This window comes from Crinia signifera, chromosome 19 (genome assembly GCF_055691185.1).
Source record: "Crinia signifera chromosome 19, ASM5569118v1, whole genome shotgun sequence".
NCBI lineage: Eukaryota > Metazoa > Chordata > Amphibia > Anura > Myobatrachidae > Crinia > Crinia signifera.
In genome coordinates this window covers 108,170,494-108,191,718 of record NC_139226.1, presented here as the reverse complement: position 1 = coordinate 108,191,718, position 21,225 = coordinate 108,170,494, and the positions used below count along the sequence as shown (strand labels likewise).

The window sequence follows — 21,225 nt, the reverse complement described above, 5'->3', positions numbered from 1 at the left end:
CCCAGGTCAGGACCTGGGTAGAAGTCCTGTGTAAAGGGACACAGCGTGTCACATTTACACCGCCAATGATCCGGGTCTGACACGCCGCTGACCCGGATTTTTCAGCGGGGTAAAAGGGGTATAAGTGATCTAGTCAGATTGCTTAGATATGGGGTGAATATCTCCCCATGAGTATGCCCCTTTAATCAGACATAAAGTGTTCATACCACAGGAAAGTAACGTCATACTGTTGTTTGTCTGTCTCCTACAGGAGGATTATATGAATACTGTATTTATATTAGTTTTCTTTAGGCAATGGGTTATATTAGTTTCATTCGAGTCTGTAAAATATCCCCTGGTATTTCCATGTGTGAGGCATGAAGACACCTCCTCCAAGGCCTGCAGAGAGTAATGAGGAAGTATAAGCAGTGTCATGTTAGTCTGCTTTATTATCAGAACGTGACAGAGTCATGCTAACTGGGATCTATGGCTAAGCTGTGTCTCTCCATGCTGGGCTGGGAACTGTTACTCATCCTCTGCCTACTGTCATCTTCCAAAGGTAACTATCCCCATTTCTGTTACCTGACATTATTCTACAGGACTAAAGTGTTGGAGAGAGACAAAGTACCAGCACACCAGCTCCTGACATTTCTTAAATACAGCCTGTAACATGGCTGGTGCTAGATCACTCAGAACGCTCAGCAAGATCGCTCAGCACACAGTGATGTGTCAATGCTGTGTGCTGAGCGATCTGTCAGGGTTAGTGTTCTCCGCTGAGCACACTGCCCCTGACCGGCGATTAGATTTGTCCGGCGTGCTGGATCTTAATCGCAGGGCTATAGAGTCGTGTGGGGCCGCACAGCGTTATCGCTATGGCAACCGCACACGGAGCGATGTAGGGGCATTTTCAATGCGATCTAGTGAGAAATCGCTACGTGTTTAGGCCCCATTAGACTTAAGCCCTGTACACACACATCGATTTGCTTTTGATTCGATGTTAGATTTGATTTTCTATTAGATCTTTCCATTAGATCTTTTCATTTGATTTGGCATTAGATCTGTACTTTTGCATTAGATATCGAATTCGATATCGAATTCGATATCCGTTAATGGTACATTGTACACATTCGATTTACTAGATCGAATTCGATATTTCCTTGGCTGCACAGTAGATTTTTCTGTTCGGTTTTGTGAAAACGGGAGCGCGCATCGAATCGAATATAAATCGAAAGTGACACAAAAACCATTCGATTTAGTTTAGGATTCGATTCGATTTTGCTTCTATAAGCAAAATCGAATCGAAAATTGGGAAAAGTCGATGCATGTGTACAGGGCTTCTGTACATGCTATTTTCAAATCTGCTGGTCTAACTGTGCGTTTCTATGTTTCTATAACATTTTATAACACGTTATTGCTGCGTCACCATTGCCTGTATTGCTATAATTGTACTTTGCATGTGTCCCATAGGTGCATTGTACAGACTAAAAAGCATTACGTACATACTGTACGGGCAAAAAAAACATAAGGGGGGGGGGGGGGGGGGGAGGGTCAAGTATGCAGAATTTTTATCTCTGCGCATGTGAAGTCCTGAATAAATCTCTATTATTTTGTCAATGTGGTACTCGTGACAGGCCCTTGTGCACAAGGGGACAATGAATCTGCAAAGCTTGCCATTTATACTATGTACAGTAAGCAAGATTTACCGTGATACGTACAGGCTGTTCTGAAAAAAAAAATGTGGCTACTTTTTGCACTGCTGCAATATTTTTCATTAAATGTTTTAAGCATGATTTAGTTTGGTGGTGTGCTGGTCATTTGTGTTACACCCAGGTTTAACACATTTCTGCAGTATTTTATATATATAATATTTAAGGATGGAAGTGCCCACACCTTTGACGCAGACAACGACCACTCACTTCCCCAGTTCAGGCTGAAAGAACATTGTGTAGGAACTTGTATCGATTTTGCAATGATCCTTTGTACATACATTCCCACCAAAACCACAATACACACTTTGAACCTTATTCTGATTGACCTGCAAGGCTGCAGTAGATGTTATTTTGCTATTGAAACAAGAGTGAATCTTTTTATACTGAGGCCGTGCATGTGGTATATCCTACTCCATGTACATACAATACAGTATACATGGTTTCATGTAAGGTCAAACCACTTCCTGATTTACATTTTCTATACATGACGCCTTTGTGGTGTACCCAGACATTGACAAGGAAATTGCATTGTACTACAGTATATGGATTTTTTCATTGCAACTTGCAACATGGGAGTAGCAAATAGGGACGCCAATCCTGGGGCATTTTTTGGTACTTGTTTCCTTGCACGGCGCCCAGATTTTCTACGTATGGCACTGTAAGGAAATCACATCGCATGCGATTTATTATTTCCAAAAAATGTTTTTTAATATGTCTAATGCACCCCCCCCCCCCACTATCCACGCCACCCCCACTATCCACGTCGGCGTGGAGTACATTTTATATAGTGAGGCGAGCACAGCGAGCCACCGGGGTCGAAGCGTGGTGTGCGGACGCGGATTACTTAACATAGATTCCGCGTCCCCTCTCGGGGCTCGCTGTGCTCGCCACACTTCGGGCTCGGTGGCTCGTTGGGCTTGCCACACTATATAAAATCAACTCCACGCCGACGTGGATAGTGGGGTAATGAAAAAGTCGGAGGGCGCGTTCCACCGCCCCTCCCGGGGCTCGCTGTGCTCGCAACGCTTCGGGGTGTCGTGGATAGTGAGGGGCATTCTATCTTTTACATGTATTCACTCACTTAGCCCATTAAAAAGATAGGATGAAATAAAAAAATCGCATCCCATGTCATCTTATGCCACTAATGGCATGTGATGCAATGCGATTTTTCATCGCATCCTATCTTTTTAATGGGCTAAGTCAGTGAATACATTAATAAGATAGGATGCAATAAAAAATCGCATCACATCGCATGCGATGCGATTTCCTTACCCTGAATAGCCCACTACGTAAATGGAGTAGTGAGCGCCGTGCTAGGAAACAAGAACCCATTTTTTCAATCCCGGGAGTCAGGATTGGTCTCACTAATAAAAAAAAATGGCATTAGGTCCGGAGTCTGATAGAGAATCTATATGGATTCCTCCACCAGCCTTCTATGGGCAAAATTGTGAAATAGTGTAAACTTTTCAACGCTGCTTCGTTAATAGCTGTACCACAACGGGAGCAATATTGAATTGCTCTCGCTTGTTGGCATCCAACCGTCACAACTTGTGGCAAGTTGGACCTTTTTTCATGTTGACCTTTTTCATGTGTCAACCTTCTGCCTATGAAGTCAGCCTAGAAACTGTCGACCATTCATACCATAAGCACAGATTAAGGGCCAGATGCACTAAGATTCAAAAAGTGATAAAGTGGAGAGTGATAAACAACCGGCCAATCAGCTCCTACTGTGTTTGAAAAATGCCAGTAAGGAGTTGATTGGATGGTAGTTTATCACTCATCACTTTATAAATTTTGAAGCTTAGTACATTGGCCTGAAGAGTTGTGGTGTAACCAGGCAGCATTTGCCTCCACCTGCAGAAAAAATAAAAAGATATAATTTGCATTTGCACGCCTTGCACTGCACACTTACATAATGTACTCAGTTTTCTATAACCATGTTCCTATTCCTTGTAGCTGACGTCCTCACAAGCCCCCAAAAAGTCCATTTTCAGTTGGGGTTTTTTTCTCACGTTTTGAGCTGGACACATGACGGATCCGGAGCCGACGACATCTTATTTGAAGTGGAGTATAGTAGGTGAGAGCCCAGAAGCATATTGTATAGACTTTATATCTATCGCATATAATCATACTTGCCTACTATTGAAAATTAGTTTTAGGGAGATTATAGCTGGTAGCTGAATATTGCACAGCACCCCATTGAGGAGGCGTGTCATGCCCCACCCAAAGGGCGTGTCTAGTTCCACATATGGAGAGATTGTAAAAAGAGATGCTCAACGTGGCAGTTAGAAGCGTGGGTGTGTACTGCTACATCTGAGGGGAATCTTTTAAAATTACTTATATAAAAATGTAGATGATCCCCAAAGCAGTTAGTAAGAGCTACTATACTTGGTAAAGTGCTGGGAAATAATGCTGATGATACAATGTAAATGTATCTGTCTCTCATTCCTTTTTTCCCCAAAAATTTAACAGTGTAATGTGGGCTAGATGACATGAGGGAGATTGCTAGAATAATGAGGGAGAGAGGGAGATTGCTGCTATTTCAGGGAGTCTTCTGCAGAATGCAGGAGGGTAGGCAACTATGCATATAATAAATCTGTAAGGATTGTTCCTATACATAGATATTCTTTTTGCGAAATATACTTTTAAGGACTATTTGTAAATGACATACCCTCCAACATCTGAAGAGCAAAAACCGGTACAAATTTGGAAAGGGGACATGGCCACACACCCTTTCCTATACTTACAATGGGCATTTGGAGACCCAAAAAAAGGTACAGTCCATAAAAAAAACGGTACTGTACCTGCCAAAAAGGTACAGTTGGAGGGTATGCAATTTTGGAGACTGGAAAAATAAATCTTAATCTTTATTTGTCTGTTTATTCTGGCATCATGCAAAAACTACAGGATCAATTTAGATGGCGTTTTCACTATTGTATAGCTTAGTGTCCTAAAAAGAAACTGATATATGACAGGAGGTGGGATGTAGTAAAGAAAAAAATGCGCTAAAAAAACTGTTTTCTGGGTTTTTACCTCATTTATAAATGAACTAAAGCCCTTCCTGGCAGGGATTCGCTGTGGAGGGTTACGGCAGCTCTAGCTGGCATAACCCCATAGAAACCTATGGCTACTCTCTGCAGTGCTGCTGCATGTCTCCCAACATAGAAATGCAGGGAAGCGGAACACTTTGAAATTTTGGGGACGCAACCTAGCGACAAGGGTGTGTGGCCTATTAAGTGTGGCCACACCCCTTTTGCAGCTGTGGGGGCATGGCTGTGAGCTGCTGACTGTGTCCCCAGCCCTTAGACAGCTCACAGCATCTATTCACAAGTGACAGGGGGGGGTTCCCAACTGCCCCCCCCCCCCCCGCTGCGGGACACTGCCGGCCCCGGGCGGGAAGCAGGAACGGCCAGAAAAAACTGGAACGTTCTCGTAGGACAGTTCGGAGGTATGATGCTGTGTGAGGTATCTGACACGGATCCCTCCCAGCATGCTCCTTGGCAGCCAGCATCTCTGTGCAAGCGCAGAAGGACTTCCAGGTCACAGACCCAGAAGTCCAGGTAGCCGTGGGGATCTAAAAGAGCAGCTCTTATTGGGAGAGCTGTGTCTCAGTACAACCTTTGACCTTGTATTGGCATTGTTGGTTTTACTTGCACTAGTATTGGCATTGTTGGTTTTACTTTCAGTTTGGACTCTGAAGTCTGCATTTACATACCATAGGCCTCAAGCCATTTATATTGGTTTATATAATTACAGCCTGCAATCTGGTGTTCTGTTTATGTCTGTAAGCACTAATGACTAATGTGACCTTTGAGTACGATTAGCCTGGAGCTACATGCACTGCCTTTGCTCATATTGGATGGGTTCATCTGAGACTTAAGGGCATACTTGCCTACTTTTGAAAACTAGTTTCAGGGAGATTATTGTTGGTAAAATAATTTTGCACAGCGCCCCATTGAGGGGGCCTGTCATGCTTCACCCAAAGGGCGTGTCTAGTTCCATATACAGTATGGAGAGATTGTGAAAAGAGATTGTGAACGTGGCACCTAGAAGCGTGGATGTGTACTGCTACATCTGAGAGGAATGACTTATATCCACATGTAGATGATCCCCGAAGCAGTTAGCAAGAGAGAATACACAGTACTTGCTAAAGAAAGGTCACTGATACGTGTCAGGGATTGTCCATGTATTGTGTTTTACACATGGTTCCATATAAATGGCCACAAGAAATGCATGAAGCCTGTTTTATCACCAATGCTGGGAAATGGCGCTGATGATTCAATTTAAATGTATCTGTCTCTCATTCCTTTTTCCCGAAAATGTAACAGTTACATAATGTGGGCTAGGTGAAATGAGGGAGATTGCTAGACTAATGAGGGAGAGAGGGAGATTGCTGTTATTTCAGGGAGTCTCCTGCAGCATGCAGCAGCGTAGGCAACTATGCTTACGGGCCCCATACACTACAACGATATGTCTGACCCTGAAGTCGGATGGAACCAATGGTGGAGTGATCTAGCGGCTTCTAACCAACACTCACGGGACTGTGCATCGGATCGGATGGAAAACACATACGATCGAATAAAATTGTGTTAAATCGTTGTAGTGTATGGGGGCCTTTAGTTTAGTGTCCTGACTGCTTACAAACTATAATAATACCTAATTAGCGATACCTCTTTGCTACTTTGAGTAAAAGTCTGAGGCATCAGAGTACCGTTAAGCATGTTTAATATGTAAGGAAAGGCCGGTGTTGTTGGGAGCACCTCTGTTGGTGAGCTGGAGACCTTGTGGTATAATCTATGCATGCGTCAAGCTATACGATGAGCCATGCCAAAGCTCGCCGTCATAGCATTCAACGGCCTCCCCTTCACTCGCCTGTTCCCTGAGGCGAGGTGGAAACGGCGAATGCGGCTGTCAAGATGGCGGGGCTCGCCACAAAATGCAGTGGGCTCGCTATCATTATCACTTCTCAGGGTTTATGGTAAACAGTCCTGTCCTGGCCTATTATCTGTACAGGGTATGCATGATCATGAAACAATCTCTTCTGGTAAGAAGTGTGCAGCCTGCCCTGTTATTGTACCTTGAGGACCGAGGTTGGAGATGCCTTGTCTAAAACATCATAGTGCCCCTTATACTGATTGTAGAAGAACCTTAATTAACTGGTTTTCTTTATGTTCAAAACTTTCTGGAAAAAAAGTTTTTTAAATAAAAGATTCGATGACGGTATGCATTATAATTATTCCTCTAATAGATATAAATTGTTAGATAAACTGCAGTGGTCTCATAGACTTCGTATTCAGCATCATTACAGTAGTACAAAAATGTAGCATTATTTATTTCACCATATTATCTTCATTTACAGTTATGGTGCCAATTGGACCACTGTGCCTCATTGCACTTTTACAAGCCTGCAGCATTGTGACCTGACAGTGGAGACTTTACTCCCGAGCCTTGGGTACTTCGGGAGAGTCAGGAGTGTTCTTGGAAACAAGACATCAAAGTGGTCTCGAACAACACGCTATTCATTCACACAAGGTAACTTGGCCTTGTGTCTTGTAGTTGTTGACATGGGGGGAGTTATGTTTTTGGCTTCATACTGCTTGTGAAAAATCATATGCTATCTAACCACCACCCCCTCGCTTGCACCTCTTGTAATCTGTCTGTCTCCCCTTCCTACTAGATTGTAAGCTCCTCCGAGTAGGGCCCTCTTCCCTCCTGTTGTCAAATCCCACTTCTCTTCACATTTCACTCACAGCTCTCCTTTACTCCAACACTCAGTGACCATCTTCATACTCATCTCCATCATTGGCCTCAAGCCTCTAGTTGTATGTTGATTGGGTCCTCACTACTTACATTTAAGCTGTAATGTGTATTGAACTGTGGTGCTCTTTATTTGTACTGTATTTTTGTTATTTATTCAATGTTATGCCAAGTTTTGTCTCCCTGTATTGTTCCTTTGTACGGCGCTGCGAAACACTTGTGGCGCCTTATAAATAAAATTATAATAATAATAATAATAATAATAATAATATGGATACAAGAGGTATATACCTATTACAATGTAGTCCTTATTCCCTATAGTCTTTGATTGCAAACTACTGCACCTTCATTGTCCCGGAATCTTCAGATCCCGGACCCCTACATCTAGTTTAGGACCACTCCCCACAAAATTGTTCATTTTTTCATCCTCAAACATTACTAGAATTAGCTTAGGCAGCAATCAACAGGGCTTGATTCTTTAGACTTCTAATTTTGATTGATCATTTCCACAATTTTATATGACTGCCATGGCAACCACAGTCACATGGCATATGATGTTGTGAGGACCTCTGCTTTTACGATGGCCTCTCCCCCTTTCTTCTCTGCAGTTTACATGCACATGTCATGTTGGCAGTATGACGGTCATTCTGGTTGATACTCACCATTGGGAATTTGCAACGGTGATCGAGGGTGATGGGCTGCGCATACACATATTCACTTATGCACATATGCAGGCCACCTGTGCGAACGGACTTGGATAGTCGCCGGCCCCTTCGCTGGAGCAGTGTGGGCAGTGAGTGTGGGGCGCCGGACACGGGTTGTACCCTTGGGAGCACCCAGCGTTTCATGGGCGTCTTCATTAAAAAAAATGGTGCTGGGGGCGGGCAGCTGACATCACTGGATGTCAGCTGCCCGCCCACTTCCCGTGCAAGAGTGCTGCAAATCACCATTGAATGATTCAAGCTGTGAATGGATGTTTATGCAAAACATCCATTTGCGTGTGTGCATGCAGGGAAAACCAGGCGTGCGGGTGGGCGTTCATGTGGGTGGCGTTTAGTTGACTCGCAAAGTTGCGAATGACCTCCTATGAGAGCCTGCATCTGTGTAGCAGTCTTCTCTGTGTTTTGTGACATCCTATTCCTTCTCTATTCTCCCAATCCATGCCATGACATGAATATTGCGATAGAACAATGACCATCAGATCCAAGTCTTAAATTTAATGATTGTATGTTGGATGTCAAAGTATAGAACGAGAGCCAAGCTCTGCCCTATGCATGTGCTCGAAGCTTGGTGAACACAATGAGCCATTCAAGGGTGTCCATGTTGACCTATGTTGACATAGCCACCCAAGAAAACACTAAACAACTCATGGCGACCTTTGCCCATGTCGACCTTTTGCTTGAGTTGACCTTTTGACCATGTTGACCGTTTCCATGTATTGCTGTTCTGCCTGTCAACCAGTAGTGATCGACCTATTGACTTATGCTTCTAGACCTAATGACCACACCCATACAAATTACGCCACCAGTTATCAGCAACCTCGGGCCATGATGGGACCTCTTGTTACAGGGCCACCTCTTCGGTGGGCAAGGAACCTCAGAAATTGGTGTGCAGCCAAAGAGATCCACCCCCAGCATCACTGCTTACAAGGGAGAATCGGTCTTAGATACTTTGCATTATTTTGTTAACGGTTCCTTATATAATGTGTACAGTAAACACTAAGAGCATATGTTTCTCACACAGTTATTCTGCCCCCGCCACTTGTATCGCTGGAGGTAGATGGCCCATCCTTACTTGTCCAACTCAGTCTGGCCACAATCAAGGTGAAGAACATCACTCAGCGCTACGAAGATATTTTTCCTTTTAACCGCTTGTACACCATATACATTCGCCGTACTGAAGATAACCACACGGTAAGCCGGCACAGCTGTTTATTTCCTGCGTGTTCTAATGCAGCACTGTATCCAAGCTCACAGATTGCAAATGCAAACTGCAGTCAATTTACATTGTGTTGTGTGCGGCCACAGACCTGGGTGTCTGCAGATGTTGATAATTAGTGATATTAAATTGAAATGCTGTATACATAAAGATTTCTATAAGCGCCTGAACAAATAGGACAAATCAATTTAGATTGGGATCAGTTTTAAAGTGGGTTAGTAGTTATGTATAGTTAGTGGTTTCCCAGAATCTCCCAGCATTTTTTTCTTAGCACTTCCAGTAAACGACCAGTTACCACCCCCAGACGCCTACTCCCTGTCAATCACCTTGCAAACGGCCTGTGAATAGAAAAAGTAGAAGCATTTCATAGCAGGATGTGTCCATTTACACGGGACTTCTACCCAGGTCCTGACCCAGGTAGCGGGCAGTGTAAACGGGTATGCCGAGTCATCCGACCCTGCTCCCATTTACAGCAATGGGGAAGATCAACCTCCAGACCACAGCATCCTGTGGTCTGGAGGTTGCCTGTGTGCGGCATCCATTCACCTTGTAGATGGGGGCTAGGGGGTTTCCACAGAGGCTGGGGGCAGCCCAGCAGCTTACCTTGTGCTGGGCTAGCAACCAGAGCGGCAGTCCGGGGCCCCGACACGGCAATTGACAGTTCCGGCGCTTGGAGATAATGTAATCTCCAAGCGCCGCACCCGTTTACACTGCGGGTCGGCACCACAGAGGAAACAGAGCAAATCTTGGATCCGACCTGGCTTGGACCCGCGTTCTAAATACCAGGTCAGATCCAGGATTTTTGTGTAAAAGGGGTATCAATTACAGTGATCGTGTTCATAAACAATAATCGTTCTGTTGCGGTATTGGGCATGCTGGAATGCTTCTACTACTTCTACATTGTTTGTTGTGTTTGATGTACAGCACTTATCTCTGGGTTCTTTCTAGTTTATACAAGTGAAGGATACTGTAAGTTTCCATGTAAATGGCCTGGCTGCTGGGAAAGAATACTGTGTGCGTGTTCAGTCTTCCATCTCTTCACGGGGCAACTTGGGAGAAGCGTCTCCAGAGATCTGCATTTACCTCCCAGAACAAGGTGAGACAGTGACAGGGACTAAATCACATAATAAACATATTATTTGTGTCAAGTATGGCCACGTACATGTTACATTGGGTAAAAGATATTGTTCAACCTAACTCTCCTCCAACAACCATACATAACCCTACCCCTTAACTTTTTCTCCCCCAGCCTACCCTTAAATATCTCCCCAACATTCCCTCCCACAACTTAAACATAACTCTCCCACCAAACCTTCTCTCCTACAGTCTAACCTTAACCCTCTCCCCTAACCTTCCCTACCACAGCTTAATCCTAGCCCTCTCCCTTGACCTGTCTTCCCACAGCCTAACCATAACCCTCTCCTCAACCTTCCCTTCCACAACATAACCCTAACCCTTCCCCTAACCTCCCCTCCCACAGACTAAACCTAACCCTTCCCCAAACCTCCCCTCCCACAGACTAACCCTAACCCTTCCCCTAACCTCCCCTCCCACAGACTAACCCTAACCCTTCCCCTAACCTCCCCTCCCACAGACTAACCCTAACCCTTCCCCTAACCTCCCCTCCCACAGACTAACCCTAACCCTTCCCCTAACCTCCCCTCCCACAGACTAAGCCTAAAACTTTCCCTAACCTCCCCTCCCACAGACTAAACCTAACCCTTCCCCTTACCTCCCCTCCCACACTCTAACCCTAACCCTTCCTCTAATCTCCCCTCCCACAGACTAACCCTAACCCTTCCCCTAACCTCCCCTCCCACAGACTAACCCTAACCCTTCCCCTAACCTCCCACAGACTAACCCTAACCCTTCCCCTAACCTCCCCTCCCACAGACTAACCCTAACCCTTCCCCTAAACTCCCCTCCCACAGACTAACCCTTCCCCAAACCTCCCCTCCCACAGACTAACCCTAACCCTTCCCCTAACCTCCCCTCCCACAGACTAACCCTAACCCTTCCCCTAACCTCCCCTCCCACAGACTAACCCTAACCCTTCCCCTAACCTCCCCTCCCACAGACTAACCCTAACCCTTCCCCAAACCTCCCCTCCCACAGACTAACCCTAACCCTTCCCTTAACCTCCCCTCCCACAGACTAACCCTAACCCTTCCCCAAACCTCCCCTCCCACAGATTAACCCTAACCCTTCCCCAAACCTCCCCTCCCACAGACTAACCCTAACCCTTCCCCTAACCTCCCCTCCCACAGACTAACCCTAACCCTTCCCCTAAACTCCCCTCCCACAGACTAACCCTTCTCCAAACCTCCCCTCCCACAGACTAACCCTAACCCTTCCCCTAACCTCCCCTCCCACAGACTAACCCTAACCATTCCCCTAACCTCCCCTCCACAGACTAACCCTAACCCTTCCCCAAACCTCCCCTCCCACAGACTAACCCTAACCTCCCCTCCCACAGACTAACCCTTCCCCTAAACTCCCCTCCCACAGACTAACCCTTCCCCTAACCTCCCCTCCCACAGACTAACCCTATCCCTTCCCCTAACCTCCCCTCCCACAGACTAACCCTATCCCTTCCCCTAACCTCCCCTCCCACAGACTAACCCTAACCCTTCCCCTAACCTCCCCTCCCACAGACTAACCCTAACCCTTCCCCTAACCTCCCCTCCCACAGACTAACCCTAACCCTTCCCCAAACCTCCCCTCCCACAGACTAACCCTAACCCTTCCCCTAACCTCCCCTCCCACAGACTAACCCTAACCCTTCCCCAAACCTCCCCTCCCACAGATTAACCCTAACCCTTCCCCAAACCTCCCCTCCCACAGACTAACCCTAACCCTTCCCCTAACCTCCCCTCCCACAGACTAACCCTAACCCTTCCCCTAAACTCCCCTCCCACAGACTAACCCTTCTCCAAACCTCCCCTCCCACAGACTAACCCTAACCCTTCCCCTAACCTCCCCTCCCACAGACTAACCCTAACCCTTCCCCTAACCTCCCCTCCCACAGACTAACCCTAACCCTTCCCCTAACCTCCCCTCCCACAGACTAACCCTTCCCCTAACCTCCCCTCCCACAGACTAACCCTAACCCTTCCCCTAAACTCCCCTCCCACAGACTAACCCTTCCCCTAACCTCCCCTCCCACAGACTAACCCTATCCCTTCCCCTAACCTCCCCTCCCACAGACTAACCCTATCCCTTCCCCTAACCTCCCCTCCCACAGACTAACCCTAACCCTTCCCCTAACCTCCCCTCCCACAGACTAACCCTAACCATTCCCCTAACCTCCCCTCCACAGACTAACCCTAACCCTTCCCCAAACCTCCCCTCCCACAGACTAACCCTAACCTCCCCTCCCACAGACTAACCCTTCCCCTAAACTCCCCTCCCACAGACTAACCCTTCCCCTAACCTCCCCTCCCACAGACTAACCCTATCCCTTCCCCTAACCTCCCCTCCCACAGACTAACCCTATCCCTTCCCCTAACCTCCCCTCCCACAGACTAACCCTAACCCTTCCCCTAACCTCCCCTCCCACAGACTAACCCTAACCCTTCCCCTAACCTCCCCTCCCACAGACTAACCCTAACCCTTCCCCAAACCTCCCCTCCCACAGACTAACCCTAACCCTTCCCCTAACCTCCCCTCCCACAGACTAACCCTAACCCTTCCCCAAACCTCCCCTCCCACAGATTAACCCTAACCCTTCCCCAAACCTCCCCTCCCACAGACTAACCCTAACCCTTCCCCTAACCTCCCCTCCCACAGACTAACCCTAACCCTTCCCCTAAACTCCCCTCCCACAGACTAACCCTTCTCCAAACCTCCCCTCCCACAGACTAACCCTAACCCTTCCCCTAACCTCCCCTCCCACAGACTAACCCTAACCCTTCCCCTAACCTCCCCTCCCACAGACTAACCCTAACCCTTCCCCAAACCTCCCCTCCCACAGACTAACCCTAACCCTTCCCCTAACCTCCCCTCCCACAGACTAACCCTAACCCTTCCCCTAAACTCCCCTCCCACAGACTAACCCTTCCCCTAACCTCCCCTCCCACAGACTAACCCTATTCCTTCCCCTAACCTCCCCTCCCACAGACTAACCCTATCCCTTCCCCTAACCTCCCCTCCCACAGACTAACCCTAACCCTTCCCCTAACCTCACCTCCCACAGACTAACCCTAACCCTTTCCCTAACCTCCCCTCCCACAACATGATGGCAGAGCTAGGTGCTGGGATTATCTATCTGGATGGAGTACACAGCACAGCTAGGTGCTGGGCTTATCTTGCTGGTACAGTATGAGGTGGAGGTAATGACAGAGATAGGACCAGGGCTTTTAGTGAGCTGGGGGAATCTGTTGGAATTAAGCAGATGAGCTATAGGCATTTTTTAACCCAAATTTCCTAAAATAAATGCTGTTGGGAAAGATGTATTATCATTTATAGATCATGATGTAGCATGTCTCCGTAGCTGTTTATACAGTCACTTACAACACTTGTGTATTATACGCTGTGTTTAGCTTGTGCCATACCATGACTTCCTGTCTTTGTCTTCACAGAAGTGGGCAGCACTGCTTTGCTGGTAATGGCATCCTGCATTGTGACTGTTCTGCTACTGCTGTTCTTTGTCAATTTCTTCATTTGTCTATATGTTCGTGTTCGAGAAGGTGGGAAGACCCCCAAAGCCCTGGTGAGTTATCGTAATGGACCTGACATACAAATGACTGTGAAAATCCCTTGTCATCAGCTGGCAGAATGTGGGATAAGATGCAAATACAGTAGTTGATTATTAAATGTCCCCAAAGTTAATATCTCATATTGGGCCTTATTTTGGTTCATTCTTTCTGACAAAACCCTTCTTAGATGGGCAAAACCATGTGCACTGCAGGTGGGGCAGATGTAACATGTGCAGAGAGAATTAGATTTGGGTGGGGTTTTACTTCAAAGTGAGATCTATATTGCAGTGTAAAAATAAAGCAGTCAGTATTTTCCCTGCACAGAAACAAAATTACTCACCCAAATCTAATTCTCTCTGCACATGTTACATCTGCCCCCCTGCAGTGCACATGGTTTTGTCCAGCTAAGAAGGATTTTGTCAGAAAGAATGAACCAAAATAAGGCCCATTGTGCTGAGTTCACTATGTTAAAATGAAATTGTGTGTTTTACTTAATTGAAATTGGCATCATCCTATTTATTATTATTATTATTATTATTATTATTAAAAACAACATGCTTCTATATAGTGCAACATATTCTGTTGCTCTTTACAATTGGAAACTAAAGTAATACAAGTAATAGGGGGGGGGGGGAGTAATTAGACAGAAAAGCCTATTAAGATTATGTGGGTGGCTCTGGAATATAAACTGTCGGAAGAGGTGAGTTTTCAGGGAACGCTTGAATGTTTGGAGACTGGAGAAGGGTCTAAAGGCCCCCTACACTTGAGAGATTTTGTCAGATTTGACCCGATTCACATGGATTGGATGAATTTTTCTGCCAAAATTTGATGTGCCTGTCTGACAAAATCTGATGTGCCTGATGCTGTAGGACCCCATGCACATTCCTGTGCGCATTGGGTCTAACCGAGAGATTGATCCTCCTGCACATAGGATAAATCTCAAGTCAATCAGGTCCAACTTGTCCCTCAGACGAGTTAGACAAGTGAAAGGGGGCCTTTATTGTGCAGGTAAAGGCTTTCCCCAGAGAAAGTCCTGCAATTATTTATTTATTTATTATTTATTACCAGTTTCTTATATAGCGCACACATATTACGCAGCGCTTTACAGAGAACACTTGAACATTCACATCAGTCCCTGCCCCAGTGGAGCTTACAATCTATATTCCCTACCACGTGTACTCATGTTGGGAGCCAATTAACATATCAGTATATTTTTTGATTGTGGGAGGAAACCGGAGTACCCAGAGGAAACCCACGCAAGCACGGGAATAATATATAAACTCTGCACAGTTAGGGCCATGATGGGACTCAAACCCATGACCTCAGTGCTGTGAGGCAGTAATGCTAACATTACACCATCCGTGCTGCCCATTATAAACGGAGTAATGCCCCACCTGCAGTGCACAATGTATTGCCTAGGGATGGCCATCGACCATTGGTGATTAGAAATCATTGATGGTTTATGGCCGATGTCGAATAGTTTTGACATCAATGGGGGAGAACCAGATGGTTTCCCACCATCGATGTTAAGCGTAAACGAATAGTTTCGTTTTTGCTTTTTACCCAAGGAGCCGGGACACGGAGCATAGCTCCGCCCCCGTCACCCGCAAATCCCCGTCCAGCGTATTTTGATTGGCCCAGAGGCCAATCAATCAAAGAAAATGGATGACCATCGATATGTAAAAACATCGATGGTCGTCCATTGGATAGTTATGCACTATCGATGGTCAGTTGCGCTTTTGCCATCGATGGCAACCATCGATGGCAAAGGCAACGATGGCCATCCCTAGTATTGCCCATTTGAGTAAAATTGTGCTTTGCGATTAAATATGAATTAGGGCCATGCTCCAGTTTAGGTTTTGGATGGAGTTCTTTAATCCATAAACGTTTCAGAATGTCTCGGCAAGTAAGCCTTAGCACCATTGCGGAGACTGTATGGTTTATTTTTTATTTCTAAAACTATATAAAATAACAATATATGTAAAGAAAAAAAACCTCCATACTTTTGTGCATAACATAAAAAAACACTTTATATTATACTTTTAAAAGTATGACATCTTTTCTTCCAGAAGTCTCTCATTTTGAGAAGTTGGTCATGGATGGATAAACCTTCCTCTCCCGTTATAGAGACTGCGCTATGCTGGGAAAATGGAGAGATCGATCAACTGATGGCTGAGTCCAGAAACTCATTGATGCGTAGCAGTGCAGATAGCGGGTTTGGGAGCCATATCTTCGACCATAATAGGTCCAAACCCTCTCCACCACCTTCAGACAGGACTGCAAGTGAGAGACGTATACGTTTGCCAATGGCCGATTCTGACTTTAAAGACTTTTCCATACAAGTGGAGATCCCTGAAGAACACCACCAAGAGGAGGACAGTGGTATCAGCTTATCCACAGGCTCTCCAAACCTCAAGCGGAACAGCAGCTGTAGTGATAGTAGTGTGGACATAGTGCCAACTGGACCACCGGGATATCAGGGACAACAGGGACCTGAGATGAAACGAAATTATTTTGAAAATCAGAACACTTGGCAACCACAAATTAAGGATTACCTTTCTCAGGGTCCACAGAATCAGCAAAAGGACCATATAGAAATTCATAAGGACCGTATAGACATTCATAAGGACCGTATAGACATTCAGGAGTGTGATGTTTTCCCAGTACCATGGGCTCCAATGCCAGAGATCTTCAAGTCGTCTGTCCCACTAACAGTGGTTTTCAGTCCTTTGAGCCGGGTGCTGTGGGATTTGGGAGAAAACTCTCCATCTCTTGGAGACGTAGAACTCATGGACACCAGATCCTAACATTTTTCAATGGAGGACTGCTCATCGCTGAACATGAATAACCAATCTTCTATTTACCCTGTTACCATCAATGTATCCTACATGGACAAGGAACGATGAGCCAGACGGACCTCTTTGCGTGTTTTCAATTTTGTATTATAGTTACATATAGAATTTATGCAGAACGTGCTGGTTATTATAACACACACATATGATCAGACCGTCAGTACAATCTACGCAACCAAACTGATCGAGGTATTCTACATTTCATTATTCCAAAGTTGGGGAAAGCTGTGTATGGGACACCGGACAGGATACGTTTTTTTTTGTGTTGATAAGAAAAAGATTATATGAATCTTTGATGTCTCTAATCTAACTGACTGTATTCATAGGGTGTAATATCCCAAAATGATTGCTGACCATGCCACCTAGAAATATAACACTTCTGGGCATATCTTTATTGCCAGCCAGTGGTGCTCCACAGAGTCAATTACTAATAGTATGCAAATGTATTTTCTTTTATACCCTTTTCACACCACACCTGGGACCTCGGTAATTGCTGGGTTGCTGACGTGTTGAACCTGGTCGAGGTGCCCTGTGAAAGCACCAAAGCTAATAACCCAGATTGATCAACCCGGCAATTCGACCCGGGTTAAACCTGGGTCGCCCTCTGCATAATGTGCGACCGGGTTTAATTTTAATTTAAAGATCCTGGTTCCGAACCGGCTTATAATTAGCAAATACTATCTCCCATTACTTATACCCTTTTCACAATGCCAGCAATATCCTGGGTTATTTCATGTGAACGCACAGTAACCTGGGATATTGGACCTTACTCAGGTCTGTTCGCAGCTAGTCTGCGTTCGCCGGGTGCACTCACCCAACAGAGCGGGCGGGGAGCGGAGAGGGGCATGGGGCACCGGGCATAAAGCATTCCCATGAGAAAGCTGGACATCCTTATGGTAATGAGGGCATGACGCGGGGGGGCGGGCAGATGACATCACCGGATGTTAGCTGCCCGCCAATTTCCGTCCCAGTGTGCACACATATGTAAGTGACTTGAAAGTCACTTTTATATGCGTGCACCTTCCACATCTTTCGATGGTCGGTGACCATCGAAAGATGTGGGTGTTCCCCGCAGCATGTGAATGGATGTTTATGTTAAACATCCATTCGCAGCCTGTGTGTGGGAACTCACTTTGCGAGAGGGGGGGGGGCTTTGGTGGACTCGCAATATCAACCAGCCTTGCGAATCAATCAGAATAACCCCCATTGTGTAGTGTGAAAGCACCCAGTCTAAAAAAGCAGGGTTGAACAACCCGGGTCGCAGTGCAATGTGAATGGGTCATCTGGGTCGATGCATCCTTTTACCCGTTCACACCATAAGAAGAGCGTTTGCTTGGAGATGATCCCATTTCCAAGTGCCAGCTTGGAACCCGTTGGCGATGACGTGACCAACCCAGAAAAAAAAACAGAAAAATGATTAACAGTTGCAGTGTCCCAATAGCTTCATATTATAGCTACTGTGATTTGAATGGTAACGGAGCCCGAAATTTGATTTGTTTTATAATTGCACTTTATGTATCGGTGACCTCTTTGCACTAGGAGCCTGATTAATTTGGTTGTTTACCTACTAATCCGATGTTAGTGGGCCTGCGTATGTGCAGAACTGGTCTCAGAATATTGCTTGAGGGCCCTCCACAACCCCCACTACCAGCCACAGCATAATTGACATGCTACGACATTTGGGGCGACAGAGGGGTAATAGCATCTGGCACCATTCTCCAGAACCTGTCGTGACCAGGAAATCGTTGGACCCAGACCTCTTGAATTGGCTTCAGCTTACACAGACTGATTACATTCTACTAACATTGCAGGTCCTCACCGATGGTTGCAATTGTGATCCGATAATGTGTCCTCAGATACAGCCCTTGGATCGCGCAGGAGCATGCAGTAGACATTTATCTCCCACAGATGCCTTCTCCTGCATCTGTATTTTAGTAATAGACGGCGCTATTCCATGTATTCCCGGAATTGCACACATCACTACCATTTTGCATGCGTTTGTGCTTTGTGGCAGCCACATTGTCGTATAGACACTTTTACTGCAAGACTGAAGTGGAGAAAATATCACAGATGGGATGCTTTGTGTGTCCACTGACCAATGAGCAATTAAATTCTGCACAATAAATCCGCTTGCACCGTGCTTGCCAAGCACACTACTACAAACCCTGCTCCATCTGCGCCCGTGCTCTTTCTGGGTCTTTCCTGGTTTGTGAATCTTCATTTCACTGCAAAGTTTAAATTTGCACAATTAGTGTGGACACTAGTATATTTTTATATATTTATTTGTATATATTGTCGCAAGTACTGTTCCAAAGTACTAATGAGTATTCTATGTTTTGTGTACAGACTAGATGTAGTCCGCTTTTATAAATATCATTGTATCATAAAGCACAGAGACTGACTTCACTGCAACATATGTAATAGGAATAGAATTTGTATGTCATACTAAACAGTATTATCATTTATTTTCATGACTTCTTTGATTATGTCAGGATGAAAAGCAGCATCAAATATACTGAATAAAATTGATATAAAAAATTGAAATGCTTGACTCATTCAGTATTTGGCCATACCTCCTAACATACATTGTGCCCGAGAAAGGGGTGTGAACTCAGCAAAAGAGGGTGGGGCTTCATGATGACACTACCATGAGCCACACCTCCAGTATTTATCATTAGGGGGGCATGGCCCCAAGCCCTCTATCTCCTGTGAATTGATGTTGTGCTAAGCAGGGGGTCTCCCAACCAATGAGAGTGTACCACCCATGGACAGATGGGAGGTAGGAAATTGCCATGAAATTGTCACAATTCTTCAATGGTATGAATAGTGGTGGCATATAAGGATGCATTCATCTGTATTACAGCAAGCCTAGGTGCTAAGTGTGGGCATCCCTGCCCTTGCACATACAGTATGACCCTATGGCTGTACATAAGGGATGCAATCTTTAGGCCATTCACATAAACTCGCAGACAGGTAGCTGCCAATAGACGCCGCCACATGCAAGTCAGAAGTAGCCCCTAGATGAGAATATGACACATTTTTGGTGCATTTCTGTGTTTCAGGTAGTAAATGAGGAAATTACAAACAGGTACATAAAGTATATACCAAAATAGTCCATAATAGTGCAGTATATGTTTGTAAAAATACCCAAATAATCGTTTTACTGTAATTAATAAGAAAGAAAACAGGTACATCAAAATAATAACCGGTTATGTGTTATTTACTGTAGGTATTGGTCCACTCCTGGCAACACCCCCCCCCCCCCCCCCCCCCCCCCCCGTATAATGCCTGCTGTAATAGCACATTGGTCTGGGTACTTATCTGGGATGATCACCCAAAAACGTGAATTTTTCATCCAAAACACAGGGTGAAATATTATAGCCCAATACTGTCCATCAGCTAAAATTGTGAGATTAGCGCTTTTTTTTCAGCTACAAATTTAACAGGTCTAATACAATACCCACTTCAATCCAGGATTCCGACTTTCAATACAACCCAACACTATCGGAATCCTGGGCCTTTTTTCGTCCGATCCGACAGTATCTCAACAGCCGGAATTCAATGTTTCGGCTGTTGAGTGTTGGAAAGTCTGTGGATTGGTAAAAACAGCAGCGGAAAGTCTGTGGATTGGTAAAAACAGCAGCGGATTGTCGAAAACCACCTGTGAATTCGACAATCTGTGCCGATCTCTGACAAAACAGATCCGACGTTTTAAAAATTCAGATCTGACACCCTTCAATGCTGTCGTTTGTCGGCAGCATTGAATAAGTGCGTGCCGATATTTCCCCTGTCTGGAAATATCATGACAGATTGAATTTCAGCCATGCACCCACAGCAAACTTTTCTCTTAGTTCTCCAACCTAGCCCATGTACCTCAATATAAATTGAATTTGTTTTTATTCAATGATTTGTCATTTGTAATACCCTATGTTTGGTGCCAACAATCTTCATTCTTCTTTAAATGTGCAATTCAAATAATAAAATAACAAGAAAATAATTGAAGTGTTTATTTTTTTAATTAATAAAACATCAGATAAAAAAATGCCATAACTATAAGATCAATGAAAACACAATTGAATACAATACACAATACTATTCTAAAACTAACTTGTTGCATGGTTTGGCTTAGAAAATAATAGTGCCAGTGTACGGACATGATAAAGAATAGGATAAGAAGAGATTTAATTACAATAATTACTGGAAACATAAATGATTTCTGCACATTGCACCCGGTATTTACCGTCTGGATCCGGTTGATAGGTGAGTAGTGTATTATTGGTCGAAGGCACTAGG

The 21,225-nt window shown here is 45.2% G+C and overlaps 1 protein-coding gene across 1 annotated transcript; it reads left to right on the top strand.

Annotated features, from left to right (window-relative positions):
* Positions 1–431: 431 nt before the first annotated feature.
* On the top strand, positions 432–19,447 carry IL10RA (interleukin 10 receptor subunit alpha). The gene is made up of 7 exons (XM_083163137.1): positions 432–538; positions 3,645–3,765; positions 7,048–7,220; positions 9,189–9,358; positions 10,332–10,479; positions 13,964–14,094; positions 16,150–19,447. The coding sequence occupies exons 1-7, from the start codon at positions 466–468 to the stop codon at positions 16,885–16,887; spliced, it is 1,554 nt and encodes a 517-aa protein (XP_083019263.1). The 5' UTR covers positions 432–465; the 3' UTR covers positions 16,888–19,447.
* Positions 19,448–21,225: the final 1,778 nt, after the last annotated feature.

What these genes read in the sequence shown, in the direction of transcription:
- IL10RA (XM_083163137.1), top strand. Translation starts at nt 466, where the DNA reads ATGGCTAAGCTGTGTCTCTCCATGCTGGGCTGGGAACTGTTACTCATC. An exon ending in CATTTACCTCCCAGAACAAG is followed by an intron (nt 10,480 to 13,963) that starts GTGAGACAGTGA and finishes TTGTCTTCACAG; the next exon opens with AAGTGGGCAGCACTGCTTTG. An exon ending in GGAAGACCCCCAAAGCCCTG is followed by an intron (nt 14,095 to 16,149) that starts GTGAGTTATCGT and finishes CTTTTCTTCCAG; the next exon opens with AAGTCTCTCATTTTGAGAAG.